General features: G+C 39.7%; 1 protein-coding gene and 1 pseudogene across 8 annotated transcripts in view; one reads left to right on the plus strand and one right to left on the minus strand.

Annotated features, from left to right (window-relative positions):
- RRAS2 (RAS related 2) overlaps positions 1-17,843 on the plus strand; it is a 95,316-nt gene that overhangs the window by 75,243 nt on the left and 2,230 nt on the right. For all 8 annotated transcript variants that reach the window (XM_069554325.1, XM_069554322.1, XM_069554320.1 and 5 more), the window contains 4 exons: positions 7,222-7,309; positions 8,211-8,313; positions 8,485-8,593; positions 17,051-17,169. In XM_069554325.1, coding sequence (XP_069410426.1) covers positions 8,246-8,313; positions 8,485-8,593; positions 17,051-17,169 — 296 coding nt within the window. In that variant the 5' untranslated portion in view covers positions 7,222-7,309; positions 8,211-8,245. The remainder of the gene's footprint in view (positions 1-7,221; positions 7,310-8,210; positions 8,314-8,484; positions 8,594-17,050; positions 17,170-17,843) is intronic.
- LOC138420983 (large ribosomal subunit protein eL42-like) lies at positions 2,446-3,411 on the minus strand (annotated as a pseudogene).

Here is a 17,843-nt window from a genome sequence, read left to right on the forward strand (position 1 = left end):
GTCCAGGGAGTTGCAAAGAGTCGGACATGACAGAGCGACTAACACACATGCATGAAAAGATGAGCAATTAGGAAATTGTAAGTACCAATTACATGGTATACATAAAGCTGGATGTATATACATTTCCAAATCACAACTTTTAACAATAAGACAGAATATTCAAAGTTGGCAAAATCCAAGCTATCATCACCTTAAAGGGTAGGAGAAATTCAGAGCATATTGAGGTCGTTTTCTGGTTAGAGAGTTGGAGGCCTTGCAAAAGAAAGTAAGTGGTTTGGGCTTCGGTTAGTATTCCCATCTTAAAGTCAAGGAAACTGAGGTTCAGGCAGGTTAAATGAGGTGCTCCAGTTTTCCACAGCTGGTGAAGGGGGTAGCACTGTATTCTGGTCTATCTCACTTGCACCTCCAGCTCCTGCCACTTCACCCTGCTGCCTCCCTGCACATCAGGATCCTTGGTGCAGTGGGCCTGGACAAGCGGGAAGAGGAGAGCAGCACACACGGCCTCACTGGTGATCGGCCTCACTGGTGATCGTGGTCTCCAGTCCCCGGGGCAGCTCTGAGCAGCCCTCACCCCTTCCTTTCTGGTTTGCCTTTTCCCTTATCCTGAAGTGGGCCCTGGATTATGCCCTCCTTAAATTAGCCTTGTTCTCAACTCTCTTCTGTTGAGAAAATGGGCCTTAGAGATGTTAATCAAGGAAAGTAGAATAGCATCTGTGTTTGAGTATCAGTAGCCCATACATTTTCTTCTCATCTTGTGCCTCCAGTAAAGACTTTATATATAAATGGATATATTAGTAGAAGGCAAGCCCTCATGAAACCTCATGTTTGGGTTTATTTTATCATTATTTAAAAAAAAAATACAGGTTTTAAGGCTAGAAGTAATGACTTTTTAAAGTGGAGGGGAGCAGAGAACCACAGAATTTTGTGTCTAGCTTGTTTTGTGACCTGGGTTCTGTGTGCCCCTTGAGGGGCAGGGTGGAGGTGAGCAGGACCGCAAGAAAGGAGAAAATGGAACCATGTAGTTGTTAGTCTCGATTTTCCTTGGTACTTTTACTCCTGGTACTTTCCTGGTACTTTTACTCCTTGTTTTATAGGCCAGTAAAGGAATAAAAGATTTGAAATCTTATGAATTATATTAAATAGCAAGAATTCTAAAGCATTCATTAGGATAAGACCTGAGCTTAAATCGTGGTTCTCCTTATTAGCTAGCTGGGTGACCTGGAAAAGGTAATTCTGTGCCTCACTTAAAAATTTAAGAGGGAAATACATATCTGAAGAATCTTTAGGAAAAGTTTATGTGTATCATTTTTAAACTGCATGTCACATAGCAGATGCTTAATAAATGCTGACTCCTGTTATTGATTGAGGATGTATCTTTTTTTTTTTTTTTAAATGGGAGCAGGGAAAGCAGGAATGGAGGAGGAGAATGAGTGGGCTTTACCTCCAGAGAGGGTGAGTAGAGCAGGAGTGTTGGCCAGAAAGCCTGGAAACTTGATTTTAGTGCTGGGTTCACTTGCTCTTTAAACATTAGGCAAGTCCACTCTACGTCTGACAAAAATCTGTCCTCATAGAGCTTGTATTCCAGTCGGGTTGAAGAAGTGATGGGCGGTAAAAGAGAAAAAATAAAATATAAAGAGAACTGCAAGATATTCTGACCAAAAAAAAAAGTCGGGTTTCTGGGTGAGTTAGTTGGTCTTGAGTAGAGTGAGGTGAAAGCTTAGGATTAAAAACGATCAAGTATATTCTTCCTTTGATTTGACCCTGCTTGTGGTACTTAACGTGCTACCACCAGAGTTTTAAAAAATGTTTAATAATATATGCAATGTATAATTATGTAGCGATCAGTATAATATATTCTTGTATACACATTCAGGAGTTGTCAAGGCTTTCCCATGCTCTTTAACCAGTCTCCTTCCCCTGCTCTCTCCCTTCACCCTCCTCTTTCTGTGCCCTGTGAGTTTAGAGGACTCCTGCGAATCCTGCTGTGTTCAGAAATGCTCTGTCATTTGTTTACAGCTCCCCAGTGGCACCTTAGGACTAAGCTCACTGGACTTTAACCAGTGAGCTGGGTTTTCTGAGTTTCCCAGAAACTCCAGGAAATTCATTACCCGTCCCAGGGTGTAGACCAGGCACCGCTCTGTGGCAGTGTTTGGGAATTGCATTTTCATCAGGACCTTGGTGCCTGGAGAGTGACTTGTCCCTCTTGCCACTAATTGCAGAAGTTACTTCAGCTTATTTTCTTTCCTCCCGGGCCCCTCCTTATCTTCCTTAAGGCAGCTCATTTGAATGGGAAAAGAATGAAGTGGCAGTTCTCTTAAGCTAAGTGGAGCTTCTATTTATTGTGCGGCAGGAAAAACATTCCTAGCTATCACTATTTGTTGACGCTTTGGACAGTCCTACTCAGACTGTATTTATATATATATATATTTTTTTTTTAAAAGAGGATTTTATTGATGGCATTTTTATTGTCTTCATAATAAAAAACGAAGCTCAAAACTGGATCACTTGGCCCTTTCTCTTCTTATTGCCTCCCAGCTCAAAATGCTTGCATCTCTTAATAGCCAGCATTCTCTTTGATCTACAGTTAGGCTCAACACATTCAAGCCTCAGTACAATCTTCTTTGTAGTTTTAGCCTTTTTCCGGAAAATCGGCTTAGTCTGCCCACCATAGCCACTCTTTCCTGTCATAACGCCGCTTTCCCTGGGCATACAGAGAATCCTTGCCCTTGTACTGTGTCACTTTGTGGGGCTGGTGCTTCTCACACTTCTTACAGAAAGTCCGGGGGTTTTTTGAAACATTCACCGTGTTTGCGAGAGCGATACCAGCACAGAAAGCTCAGACCATATTTTATTGGGGAAAATCTCCCTGTCTGAATGGGACAGCTTCCCTAATCTTAAGCTTTTCTCCATAACTCCAAGCAACCTTAAAGAGACTTAGGTCCACATTTGCCCTTCTTACTACCTGGAAGACATCCCACCTATTGAAAAGAGGCATTCCTTTCTTTCTAGTTGGGATCCTTCTCTATGCATCATTTCCTGTGATTTCAGGAAAGCATGCCACTTTCTGCACCCGTGACTCTCATTCCTCCTTCAGTGGGCTGAACTCTAGTCCACTGTCCTTTCCTGCCCTTTCCCAAGCCTTGCTGTCTTCCACAATGCAATACTGTGTTTTTTTGCCTTGTTTTCTGCTGCAAAATATCCCTCTTGGGCTGTTGGTAACTTTTTTCAGCCTCGGGGAGACACTGTTTACTCTTCGGGCAAATTGCTGGGCCTCTATAAGCGAAGGTACACATAGTTACTATGTATTCCTGCAGCATTAACTGCTTACACTTGGTTGCCTTCTGAACAGGCATATTCCTGGCATTTCCTGCTAATTTCTGTTCTTTGGCCGATACCTTTAATACTCCCCATTCCCCTTGTCCCAGTTACAACACAGTTGCTAGATGTGTAAAAAGCAGTGGGTTCTGTGAAAGTAGGGACCTTGTCCCTGTGCTGTGCTTAGTCGCTCAGTCATGTCCAACTCACTGCAACCCAATGGACCACAGCCTGCCGGGCTCCTCTGTCCATGGGGTTTCTCCAGGCAAGAATACTGGAGTGGGTTGCCATGCCCTCCTCCAGGGGATCTTCCCAACCCAAGGATCGAACCCAGGTCTCCTGCATTGCAGGTGGATTCTTTACCATCTGAGCCACCAGGGATGCCCCGTAAATGATTGCTAAACAAGCGAATGAAACCAAGAGCAAGAACAATCAGCAGAAGGGATTCAGGTAGTGAAGAATAGCACTTTGGTGAACAACACACATCAAACTGGAGAGCTTTGTGAACTGTGTAAAGAAAGTGCTGATTCCTAGAAGCGACGGGGAACCATTAATATATTTTATAGAGGAATAGCTTGTATACATACAAAATGCACATATTTTAAATGTACAGCTTGATGAGTTTTTACATATGTATTATATATCCTTGTGTAATTACTGCTCAAATCCAAAGAAATATTTCCAGAACTTCAGACAGGGAGCTTTTATCTTGATTCACAGCATGTTGGAAAACAAGTCTAGTCTGTGGTATAACTAGGATTGGAATTACAATAGCCATTCCTGGTATTAGGGCATCTTTTCAGTTGAATAAAAACTCTAGCTCATACCATTTAACTACATGACAGAACAATACACTGACCAACATTTATTAGTCATCAGCATGTGTTGGCACTTTATAGTCATTACTTCATTTTGTCCATTCTATGGGGTTGGGTTACTATCCTGTTTTACAGATGCTGAAGGTTAAAGAGGTAATTTGCCTTAGGTTCCACAGCTAGAAAGTAGTAGAGTTAGAATTAAGTCCAGCACTGTCCATCACCAGAGACTGATCTCCTGTTGGTGATCTGCTGCCTCAAATATCTGGGACCCAAGTTTAAGTAACAGAAATATTAAGTCTTTGGGATAGGAGGTGAAGATTTATCTTTCCTACCTGCACAGGATGAATGCTATTTTTAGGCGCATTATGACCTGTGGCTTATTAGAATTGTGAGAGGGAAATGGGTCTTTGGTTATGTAACAGAGTAATGTTCCTTAAGATGGATCTCTTATGAGGGGCGATGATGCTTTTAGTGAAAATGGTTCTTTAAAATCTATATATAGCAAGGTCTCTGCAAATTTTGAAAATAGGACATAGCAAAGATGAAATGTAGACCTAAATATCCAGAAATTGCAACAGTTAACTTATATTAAACATTAATGAGTGGAATAAATGCATGCCAGTCTTGGTGAAGAGGTAAAATTCTTATAACATTAAGATTGTATTTCAAGAGTCAAGGCAGCTAAAGAAAATATATAACTTTCATAGTCACAGAAAGGAAAAACAATTGCCCTCAGTGTTGCTTAAACCAACAGTCCTCTATATGTGTTATTTTCTTAATTTGGTATCACAATGCAAAGAAACCCATCACAGTGGAAGAATTTGAGCTATCATACATGACTTGAACATTTGAAAAATATACTTACTTTTTGTCCATTGTGTTTTCAGACAAACTGGGAGGGTCATTTTGGCACATTAAGGGATAACTTGGGAGTCGTCATTGAAGCTTAGGTTTTACAAGATGAAAGCATGGCAGGAAGTGTCAGGTTACTATGGAGAAACATGTTTCAGGAAACTTAAGGTTTAAATACTGTGCTTTATCCAGGTTGTTTAGTGAAAGACTGCTTTCTGTGTTGTTTAGAATAGTGGGTACAAAGAATATTGTATTTACTTTTAGAAGAGGTGTGGGTTCCAGAGAGTCAGTTCAAAGATTGTTTTGATATCTGTTTATTTTAAAATGGGAATGGGGTGGTGATGGAAATGGCTTTCTACTCAAAGCCCCTCCTGTTGGTAATTAAAAAAAAAAATCAGTTCAGTTCAGTCGTACAGTCATGTCCGACTGTTTGCGACCCTATGGACTGCAGCATGCCAGGCTTCCCTATCCATCACCAACCCCCAGAGCTTACTCAAACTCCTGTCCATTGAGTTGGTGATACCATCCAACCATCTCATCCTCTGTTGTCCTCCTTTCCCTCCCACCTTCAATCTTGCCCAGCACCAGGGTCTTTTCAAATGAGTCAGTTCTTGTATCAGGTGGCCAAAGTATTGGAGTTTCAGCTTCAGCATCAGTCCTTCCAATGAATATTCAGGACTGATTTCCTTTAGGATGGGCTGGTTGGATCTTCTTGCAGTCCAAGGGACTCTCAAGAGTCTTCTCCAACACCACAGTTCAAAAGCATCAATTCTTCAGCTTTCTTTGTAGTCCAACTCTCACATCCATACATGACTACCGGAAAAACCAAAGCTTTGACTAGATGTACCTTAGTTGGTAAAGTAATGTCTCTGCTTTTAAATATGCTATCTAGGTTGGTCATAGCTTTTCTTCCAAGGAGTAAGCGTCTTTTAATTTCATGGCTGCAGTCACCATCTGCAGTGATTTTGGAACACAAGAAAATAAAGTCTCTCACTGTTGCTATTGTTTCCCCATCTATTTCCCAGGAAGTGATGGGACTAGATGCCATGATCTTAGTGTTCTGAATGTTGAATTTTAAGCCAACTTTTTCACTCTCCTCTTTCACTTTCATCAAGAGACTTTAGTTCTTTGCTTTCTGCCATAAGAGTGGTGTCATCTGCATGTGTGAGGTTATTGATATTTCTCTTGGCAGTCTTGATTCCAGCTTATGCTTCTTCCAGCCCAGCATTTCTCATGATGTACTCTGCATATAAGTTAAATGAGCAGGGTGACAATAAACAGCCTTGGCATACTCCTTTCCCAATTTGGAGCCAGTCTGTTGTTCCATGTCCAGTTCTAACTGTTGCTTCCTGACCTGCATACAGATTTCTCAGGAGGCAGGTCAGGTGGTCTGGTATTCCCATGTTATTAATAATTTTCCACAGTTTATTGTGATCCACAGAGTCAAAGGCTTTGGTGTAGTCAATAAAGCAGAAGAAGATGTTTTCTGGAACTCTCTTGCTTTTTTGATGATCCAACTGATGTTGGCAATTTGATCATTTAAATGAAGCCACCAAAAGGGAAATAGAATTATGGCTTAATTCTATATAACTAAAGTTACTCCAAAAATACAAATAAAAAATAGGGAGTATCATTCAAAATTAAAATAAATATGTAAAGTCAGGGTAGCAAGCAGATTAGTCCCTGCCCCCTCCCTCTCCGCCCCCATACGAGGAGTTTCTTTTAAAAAAAATCCTGAAATCATGACCTTTAGGGTAATACACAGGGCAACTGAAAGGGAACTAAGACAAGGTGTGAGAAAAGTGAAGACGATCAGGCATTGAGGCAGGCAGACTTCGTGTTGTCTCTTTTGTTCCAAAACGGTTACAGTTTGTTCTAAGGACTGATGCCTGCCTTTGGGTTGGAGATAGACCTGAATTACAGCTATAGGTGTGTTTCTAGTTTTCCTAGAACTTGAGATGTAGAGTTTTAGGTGTATATAAGTTAATTATGAAAAATGGAAAAAAACTGCAGTAGAGCTTTTACAATCTTCTTACATGTTTCAGATGTGAAAATTCAGAAATGTTTAGAACCCTTTCTCCACTTGGAAGCTGCTGTGAATAGATTTCATTCAATAGGGAATTGACATAGTAGGATACACTTTAATACAGTGAAAATATTTTGAGTTCTGGGTAACGTTATGTTGGTACTTGGGCAAGTAAGCATAAATTTTAAAATTATGGTATTTTTCTTACAGTCTTATTTTGTAACGGATTATGATCCAACCATCGAGGATTCCTACACAAAGCAGTGCGTGATAGATGACCGGGCGGCCCGTCTAGACAGTAAGTAACGTTCCTTTATTTGATGGTTTACGTATCATATTTTTTTAAGTAAGCTTTGAAGTTTTGCTAGGTTAAATAACTGCAGTTGAAATGTTAGATGATCTTGAATATAAGTTCATCTTTTTCATTAGTTTTAATCGATGAATCTACACGTTGGGCAATTTAAATGTAATATAAAACAGTAACTGGATTGAGAGCAGGTAAAATTAGTCATGTCACTGTAACTTGTTACAGTTGTGTTTATTGGGACATTTGGAAAAAAAAAAAACGAGGTTTTTGCTCTTCCTGCATTTTGATGAAGGCCCAAATGGGTGAGGTAAATATAGAAAAGCTTCAATATTTGCTAACTTGCTTAGAGTTTATAGCACAGAGGCCTTAGCAAATAGTGTTTTGTGCTTGGCTAAACATTCCACTCCTCCACAAGAGAAAGGGCTGTTCTTTTAACTTGTATGATTCTTCTCTTCACAGAGATCAATGAATACCTTAGCACCTGTACATTCAGCATTTGCGGGGGTGGGGTGCACCAGCATTTCCTTCTTGAATTTACAAGTATCTTTTTCAGTTCTTTTCACAGAGGAGGTAAACATCCAAGTGACTGTAGAGGTTATCTGAGACTGTCTGCCTATATGGATTTGATATTTTTAACCTTGTCATTGCTATGCTAATGTATTCTAACTACGAAATCAACCTGCACTGATGAAGATAACTCTGCGACTGTCTGCCATTAGAATACATTTGTCTTTAGCATTGAAAATAAAGTACTAAAAGGGGAATGCTGTTTAAAAAATACCAAGTGTGATGTTTTCCAAAGGATTCACATTAACTGGGCCTGCCCATGTGAGGGAGCCATTTTTGTGAGATGAACACGTGAACATCATTACATTTCTTGTTTTTTCTTTAGTTCTGGATACAGCGGGACAAGAGGAATTTGGAGCTATGAGAGAACAGTATATGAGAACTGGCGAGGGTTTCCTTTTGGTCTTTTCAGTCACAGATAGAGGCAGGTTTGTATCAGTATTTAACTGTAGATCTCTCCTGTTCATGTCTAGATCACTGTTCATTAAATTTGCATTCTTGTTTGTATAGGAAAAGGAAAAGTAAGAAAGCACTAAATGGGGCAGGGGAGTCTGAATTCTGATACTTGACCAAATTAATGAATTTGTTTTTGTTTTTAGTTTTGAAGAAATCTATAAGTTTCAAAGACAGATTCTCAGAGTAAAGGATCGTGATGAGTTTCCAATGATTTTAATTGGTAATAAAGCAGATCTGGATCATCAGAGACAGGTGAGAGGGTTTTTGCTCTTGGGAAACTAGTTATTTGTAATTATGTAAGTGAACAGCTATATTTAATGAGAAAGTGCCGTGATCAAAAACACTGTGCTGAGTGTGGCACACTGGATTTGATAGGAGTACTGTAACAGGTGACAAATTAAAAGGAAATAGATTTGGGGATATTAAATTTTTACATATTACACAGAATTTCAGTGGACTGTAAACCTGCAGGTATTTTATACCAGCTCCATTCACATATTATAATTTCTAAGGTAAGACCTACAGCTCTAATTTAGTTAGATGCTCTTAAAATTACCCCTGTGTTGTGCTTAGTTGCTCAGTCCTGTCCGACTCTTTGTAACCCCGTGGACTGTAGTCCACCAGGCTTCTCTGTCCATGGGATTCTCCAGGCAGGAATACTGGAGTGGGTTGCCATGCCCTCCTCCAGGGGATCTTCCCAACCCAGGGATCAAACCCAGGTCTGCATTGCAGGAGTATTCTTTACCATCTGGGTCACCTGGGTAGCTTAATTCAGTGTTAATGCTGAATTACCTCATTTAGAGAATGACTTTAATTTAAATGCCAGTATTTGAATTTTTCCTAAGTCCTGTTAATCACATGGGCAGCTCTAACTGTCCAATAACCTGAAGGAAAATAATATTTTTAGTATTTAGTTTCAAGCTTATTTATACTCACTTGTTCTTTACCCAATTATTTCACATTTGATTTTTAGAATTTTTGGTATATATTGGCCACTCATCTTTTTTGTGGGAGAGGGGAACAAGATCAGATTTAAGTTAATGGAGATGCTACGTTATTTAGGTCTTTAGTCTTTACCCCTCATCTGGAATGCAATTGTTTAAATACTTTCTTAACTTTTGCTGGTATTTAAATTCCGTTTTTTTAATATAATCTTGGTGTTAGCAGTCTTTTGTTGGCAGATTTTGTTTGAGAGTGCAGACATCAGGAAAGATGGATTGACAAATAGCGTTGAGGACAGACTTCCGTTTTGTAATTAACCATTATTTAAAACAGAATCTTTGATTCGTCGTGTGCTCTGTTTGTGAAGTTTTATTGAAGATATACCGAATTTTAGACGTGAACTTGAGAGGATGATACTGTTCTAATGCTAAGTTTAGACATGTTTACCTGATATAGGATAAATCTTACTGCTACTTTCCTTTCAGATCTGATTTATTATAAAGTTAAGGTGAAAACATTCTATCTTCATTTCAAACCAGTGTAAGCTGTTGAAAGTAATTTAGGATATGGCATTGATCACATCCTAAAACCTGGAGTACAAAGTCCATCTTTTTTAAAAAAATTATATTTTATCTTGAGGTGACCATTTTCTTCAGTATTTCTCAATCTAACTATATTTATTAAATATTTCTCAGTAGGACTTTTTTTTTTTACTGTTCTTCTCAGCCCTTTCTAGTACTAGAAACATTTGTAGATGTTGCTGGATCTGAGAACAAATGGCAAAGTAGCTCTGCCTGGAACAGCATATCTAATGCTGGATAGATACATTTCCTGCCCTGGTTTTTCTCAAGCTTTTTCATGGTGGTAACTCCAGTAAAGGAAGAATTAGTTGGCAGGCCTGGGCTGAGGTGGGAGTCTTCTATACGTTTGGCAAGATTAGGGAGAACAGAGGAGGGGAGGGTGTGTCCACCAGAACTAAACAAGTCTTGCCATCATTAGCTTGGGGGCAGGGAATCAGTATGAATTATTTTTAAGCCATTTGTATAGTGAAGATTGCTAGTATTTGGAGTGTGGTTTCCATCTGTCTGCAGATATTAACATATCATGGTACTCTGGCTTTGTTTTATACGATAGATTTATAAATTTTTCATCTTGTTTTTTTCTTTTTTTTTATAAAAGTAATAGAGTCTCAGAGTAAAATAACAACACAGTGATAAGAGAAGCAATATTGGGAATAAGTTTAATATTTTCATCACCTCAAAAATAGGCAGTGAACTTGAAGTAAGTTCTTTATTTCTGGGCTTTCAAACATATGTGTAGACATTAGTTACTGTGTAAACACTGAAAGGTTCAAATGTATATATGTATCCAAGGGAGAAAAGCAAATGGCTGAAAACTGCTTAATTTTCTGCTCATTCCTACAGGTCTTCTCTCTGAAGGACAGGCACAAAGAGACATCTTACTCCTCCCATGCTTTGTCTTCTCTTTTCTAGGTCCTTCACACCCACACTTGGGGTGTTAGCTAACTCACTTAAAAGTCATCGTCAGTACTCTTATGTGAGAGCCTTCAGTGCTGACTGGAAGTCCTGCGTTTCCCTAGTCTGTTCATTTCCCACTTGTTTGGATAATTAATGCTTACTTTCTCGCTCTTAAGTTTATAGCACTTCCCCTTCCTCATTCTTAGCAGACTGATGATGAGTGGTGTTTTCCTGAGAAGCTTCTCCATGTTCCCGCCTGCACATGCACTGACCTGGGTGCACGTGTGCCCCATCAGCTGTGCTTCTCCCCACTTGCGTGGATTAACTTCACCTCACTGACCAACCTCTCTGGTAGGCACTGGAGCCTATCGATTCTTCCTGCTGGGCATCACCCCAGCAGTTCCATCCAGATGTTCCGGTTCTCTCCTGCATGATCATTTCCATCAGCCTGAGACATGCTGCAGTGCTCTCATCTTTAAAACAAAAAGTAACCATAGCAAATGGCACCCCACTCCAGTACTCTTGCCTGTAGAATCCTGTGGACAGAGGAGCCTGGTGGGCTGCTATCCACAGGGTCGCATGGAGTTGGACACGGCTGAAGCGACTTAGCATGCATGCATGCATTGGAGAAGGAAATGGCAACCCACTCCAGTATTCTTGCCTGGAGAATCCCAGGCATGGAGGAGCCTGTTGGGCTGCCGTCTGTGGGGTCGCACAGAGTCGGATTCGACTGAAATGACTTAGCAGCAGCAGCAACCATAGCAAATGCTAATATCACGTCCCTCTTTGAGAACCTTTTTCCTGCTCCTCCGAGTAAGCAAAACTCCTTAGAAGTGTTATCTCTACACTCATTCTCTACTTCTTTTCCTTTCTGACACCGACTGCAGGCATGTAGCACCTGGTCAAGGTCACTGCTTAACGCAGATGTCAGTAACATTTGACACAGATACTCACATTCCTCGTTTTGAAACACTTTACTGAGCGCTGGAGCAGTATTCCCTGCGCCTCCTCCCTTTGTTGATACCTCCTTGTCTGTGTCAGGTATCTTAGGGCTGAGGCAGACTCTCTCCTAGGCCCTGGGTGTACAAACATACCTTTCGCCTCCTAGCCTCGAGGGCCTTACTGATGGTAGTTGAAATGCTATACTAAAGGTTTCTTACCTTTGAAAACCCTCTTTAGAATTAAAGGTGATATTCTGTATATCTTGGCATCCTTACTTGCTCTACCAGCCGAACCTGGACAGGCCACAGGCACGCCATAAAAACTTCCCCTTGTTTGGAAATGCTGACTTTTTGGCCATGTCTTTAGACTCATAGTCCCTAACCAGTCTGATTGCCGTCAGTTGCCGGTCAGGTTGTTAATTCCTGCCTTTGTCTTAGGCATGGTCCTTTGGACTTGCTCTAGTTTCTGTGCCGTTTTTCTTACAGAGCAAATGCCAGTTCCGATGTTCTTTATATGTAGGCCAGCCCTGGGTATCCCTACTACTGCTCCTGAGATTCTGAACCCATCAGGGAGGGGAGATCAGCCGGAAGAGGCTTTGCTGCTTCCTTTTGGCTTCTCTATGTCTCTGGACTTGAATCTTGCATCCCCTATTCATCCAGCTTTTATAAAACACTTTCTAGGCACTGATGACAGGAAAAAAACAAAATCACTGACATAAAAAGAGATCTGTAGGATTTGAATGGCAGTATTACCACATACCTGAGCCCTTAGAGAGACTGATCATTTTGTTTATCCTTTCAGAGGTGTAGTAAGAAAATATAGGTAAATGATTTGCTTGCCCTTGCTGAAATGTAAACATTATTAAATATGACAGCATATTAATTCTGAAATTTAATACAGCAGCTGTGTGTGGGCTTACACTGTGAACTTCATGATAGCTCGGATTTTAAGCTCCTTGTCCTTGACTCAGCCTGGTCTAGAAATCAGGAGTTTTGGTCTCTCTCTCTCTCTCTCTCTTTTTTTTTTTTTGGTTCTTTTGATTTTCCCCCTTTTACTTCTCCTGGCTTAGTTTCTCCTTTCCTCCTTGTTAAGTGCTTGTCATCAATAATTTGAGAAAGGAGCCCATTTCACCTGTAACAATGTATTACCTCAGTGTGCTTATCCCCGCTCCTCCTGTCTGTCGGTACCTTGACCACAGTGTGCCCCTGCATCCTCCCAGGGGAAACAGGCTCCTCCCCACAACAGTAGAGTAAGGGTCTATTCTGGCTGTACCTGTTGGTGCCTTGTCTGCATCTAAAAGGTGTGTAAGCACCATGAGGGCGTCTCAGTTTTGACCACTTTGTTTTGTTCATATTTTATCCTTAGCACATAGAACAAAGTTGCTGAAGGAGTGAATCAAGGCATCAGTGAATCAAGATGTGGTGTTAAAATAATAGATATTTTTGAAAAACAAATTTTGCTTCTGTAAACTTACATTGTATTGTAAACTCAGTACAACCCTAAGTGAGTATTGCAGATGTTGTAGTCTATTCCTATTAAACCCCATTTGTTTAGTAAAATTGCTCTCATCATTCCCATTTTGCTCTTCTCGATTTAAAAATACATGGTGTTAAATAAACTTGTATTGTGGATTTCCACTAAGATTCATTTGTGCCTTTGAACTGAGTCTCGCTGGAGGTTTCCAAATGTAAACCTGAATTTCTTGTGTCAGGTTCACCTTGGCTGTTTAAAATGAAACATTTCTGGGTAGCACTCAGATCTACCAAAACCAGGCTTAGGATTTGGTATCTTTATAAAATTCCCTGGTTGGGGAATCTCTAGGAAATCCTTGTTTATGTGGCTTTCAGTTTTTTGTTGATTTTTGGCTTCACAATGTTTTGGCTTTGTTCCACGTGGTGTTCTTTTTGTCATAGTTTTTTGCTTTTGTGGTGATGATGCTGTTTTTACTTCTTAACTAAAAGTATGCTCAGTAAGCTCATAAGCAGCACTATATGTGGTTAGAGATGTCTTGACCAGAAACGTGTGTGTGAACTTTGCTGACTTCAGTTCCTGGAAGATTGATGTGAGACCATGCTAACAAACAAACAAACGAAGCACATAAACAGTCTTAGCAGTGGGTTTTTTTAAAAAAATCATCAACACTTATTAATTCATTAATTTTTCTTAATTGTATAAAGTTGGGTCATTTTGCTGTTTCCCTCCGGCTGAATGTATCGTGTTGGCGGGAGAGGGCAAGGTAGCTTTCTGAGGAGTAATTGACCAGAAAGAGCAATATTCTTAAGGATGTGTATTTCCCGCCCACAATCAAATTACCTGTATTAGTAAAGTAAGTAATTTATTGAGATTGACATGTCTCAAATATTTATTTTTACCTTACTTCAAAGTAAAAGAAGAGAGGCGTAAGTATGTGGTCGTGCTCTATTTCCTTAACGTATGTTTATTCAATGACTGCCGTGTGCTCTGCTAGGCTCTGGGTGTACAAAGGCAAGTAGGCCTCACAGCTTAGCTAAAAGTGGCACAATTGTGGGAGAATGAAAAGACCAAAAATCGCAGTATGTTGACTTTTTTTTTTGCTAGTCATTGAAGAATGTGGTGGCCATTCTGGGACACTGTGAAAACAACAGAAAGTTTTCTGATTGCTCAAGTCTTGAATTATTAGTATGAAATGAGTCAGTATAGATAGAGTTGGGAGAGAAAGGAGGACCTCCCAGGAAGAAGGAGCAGCATTTTTGACATGAGGCTCTTTTTGTAGGAAGGAATTTCATGTCAACTTTTCCTAAAAAGGAATTTTCCTTCCTAATTTGGTGGCTCTTTAAAGCTTTCTTTTCATCCTTGGCTTCCTTACTCATTGTTAATTGCTTGTTTAATTTGATTGATTTATATTTCAAACCATAGGCCTATGGTACATGTACTGTTGTGAAGGAGAGGCAGAGTAAATTTTAAACCTGTTACACTTACATATACCAGTGCTGTGTAGAACATGCCTGCCACTCTTTTGAAACACAACAGGGTATAATCTGTTATAAATTAATTGTTAGATGTATACATGGTAATGTAATAGCCTAATGATATTTCACTGAAGGTGCTAAATTTTGTGAATGTAGTATTAGGAGAACAAGCTACATGAAAGGAATAGATGGAACAATACTTTGAGCTGAAATAAGGCCAGGAATAATTCATATTCTAATCAGCCATAGTGGCAAACTCACCTAGAAGTTAATATCTAAAAATTTATTTCAAAAGCAAAGGTGAAATAAAGACTTCTCCCAGATATACAGAAATGGAAAGAATTTATTACCAGCAGACTTGCATTAAAAGAAATGCAAAAAGAGGAAAACTATACCAAATGGAAATCTAGATCTGTACAAAGAAATGAAGAACACCTTTACCCATTTATGTGGGTAAATATACATGACTTTTATTATTGTTACTTAAATCTCCTTAAAACATAATGGGATGTTTAAAACAAAAATAGTGTAGGTGGTAATAAAACTTATCAGGAGGAAGAAACATACTGTTAAAAGAATCTTAAGCTATACATGCATTGACATTCCATTTGAATTAGACAGAAGTGGAACATGTATATTATAAACTAAAGCAATTATAAAAATAATATAACACATACCTAGTTCATTAGCCAACCAAGATGATAAAATGGAATTGTGGAAACAATACAGCTTATTTAATGCTGAAAGACTAAATGCTTCGTACCTAAGATCAGAAACAATAGTATCTCCTTCCACTGTTGTCTTTGAGGTTCCAGGCAATACGGAAGGGTCAGAAAAAGAATGAAAATGCATCTACATTAGAAAGAGAGCAACAAAAAACTGTCTTTATTAACAAATGGCATGATTGCTTATGTAAGAAGAGTCTGTGGCATTTACAAAAATAAAAACAAAAAACACTTAGATAAGTGGATTTAGCATAATTCCTGGGTCTAAGATAAAGGTACAAAAATTATGATTCTGTTTTTGCAGAGAAAAATCTATATCCTTGAAAAAAGATGAGAAGAATGTGGTTCTGTATGGATGACAGGTTCCTAAATCTTCTATTTTTTCCTTTTTGCTCATCTATAATTTTCTCACCTGTTTTGTGTGTGTGTGGTAATGGCAGCAGTGAAAGTCTTTTTTTTATATATATATTTTCAGCCCCACCATATAAATATAACTGTAAAATATCAATAATAATAATATTTCAGCCCTCTACATTTACTTATATTCAATTAGCATTTTCTTATTCTGACCTGGCATTTATATGTCATCAGCAAAGCCACTCTTCTATGCTTACCTTCCTTCATTGCCTCATGTAAGGAAGTCATTATGAGGGTGTGTGGTCTTTTTCATTGTTCCCCGCCCTCCCCCCCCCCCCCCCCCCCGACGTATTTACTGGGAGTCTTCCATGTACCAGGTCCTGAGGAATGCAGATGGGAAGAGGATCCATGGCTTCTTGATGCTCGGCTCTCCAGGTTCACCTCTTGCTATGGTCTCTCTTGACTTGCTGTATTCCAGCCATTCTAGGCTTTTTCAATTCCTGGAACTTGGAGCACCCTCACACCTGCTATTTCCTTTGACAGGGATACTTTATTTTAACTTTTTATTTTATACTGGGGTGTAGCCGATTAACCATGTTGTGATAGTTTGAGGTGGACAGTGAGGGGACTCAGCCATACATGTACAGGGGACTCAGCCATACATGTACATGTATCCATTCTCCCCAAACTCCCCTCCCATCTGGCTGCCACATAACGTTGAGCAGAGTTCCAGGTGCTGTATAGTAGGATTTGGTTGGTTATCCATTCTAAATATAGCAGTGTGTGTATGTCCATCCCCAGTTCCCTAACAATCCCTTTCCCTCATCTTTTCCCCAGGCCATGCAATCATAATGAGTTCCTTCTCTAAGTCTGTGAGTGTGTTTCTGTTCTGTAAAAAAGTTCATTTGTATCATTTCTTTTTGGATTCTGCCTATAAGAGGGATACTTCTTCACCTTGACCCAACTTCATAGTCTTTGTTTAGTTTCTAACCTGAATATCATTTCTTCAGGGATGCTTTTCCTGACCTGCCCAGAAGGGTTATAGACTCTCATATCACTTTGTATACTTCCCAGTACTTATCACTGTTGTGTTGAATACTTTTGAGTAATCACTAGGCTAACATCTTGCCTCTGTCATGTTCTGAGTTTTTCTGCAGAGCTGGGCTTCAGCAATGTGTTAAGCTGTTAAGTCTCTTGGTTCATCTTACGACAAACTTGGTCTCTGGCTGGATTAACAGTGCAGTTGGTGGCCAAACAGTAGATAGAGCAGATTTAATTGTTAATACTGTACCTCAAACACAACTCTTGGAATTTCAGGTAACACAGGAAGAAGGACAGCAGTTAGCACGGCAGCTTAAGGTAACATACATGGAGGCGTCAGCAAAGATTAGGATGAATGTAGATCAAGCTTTCCATGAACTTGTCCGGGTTATAAGGTAAGCAGAACACATACTAGAAGTTTGTGTTAATTTATTGAATTTGATGGGTAGTCATGCTGTGCTTTTTAAAATAATTAACTGGGGGGAAAAATCACCGTTAAATGTTTTTAGTAAGAAGGAGGAAATTGTAGGAGTGATTCTTGGAATCATTTTGACATAGTATGTTAAAAACTTGAATTATGTGCATATTCTAGTTGTTTCCAAAAAGCCTAATTTTATTGTGTTGAAGTAGAGTACACGTAGATTTTGAAAAGAATCAGTGCAGCTTCCAAAGGCAGAGGTGGTGTGAAGGTAGGGAGGACAGCACCTCAACCCTTGAATGGTGACCTTTGTCAGATCCTGTGCTAAGTAAGTGCTTAGTGTGCATTACTGCAGGTAACCCCAACCACAGCCCAATAATGCCTGCACTCCGAGATGAGAAAACAGGTACAGAGAGGTTAAATGACTGGAGCATATTAAAATGGCAGAGCTGGGACTGAAATCTAGGTCTCTGATTCCAGAGCCTGTGTGTGCTCTTAGCTTTACTTCTCACCCGTTCCCCCCTGGCTATAAGGAAACCAGGCCTTAAGGGTTCAGCAGTCCCACAGGACACAAGTGTGATATCCACACTTCATAGAGGCTTTCTGTTAGCTGGCCTAGGGGGCCCCTGTGATTCAGAAAGTGTTAATGGG

Source organism: Ovis canadensis, chromosome 15 (genome assembly GCF_042477335.2).
Source record: "Ovis canadensis isolate MfBH-ARS-UI-01 breed Bighorn chromosome 15, ARS-UI_OviCan_v2, whole genome shotgun sequence".
In the NCBI taxonomy this organism is placed as follows: domain Eukaryota; kingdom Metazoa; phylum Chordata; class Mammalia; order Artiodactyla; family Bovidae; genus Ovis; species Ovis canadensis.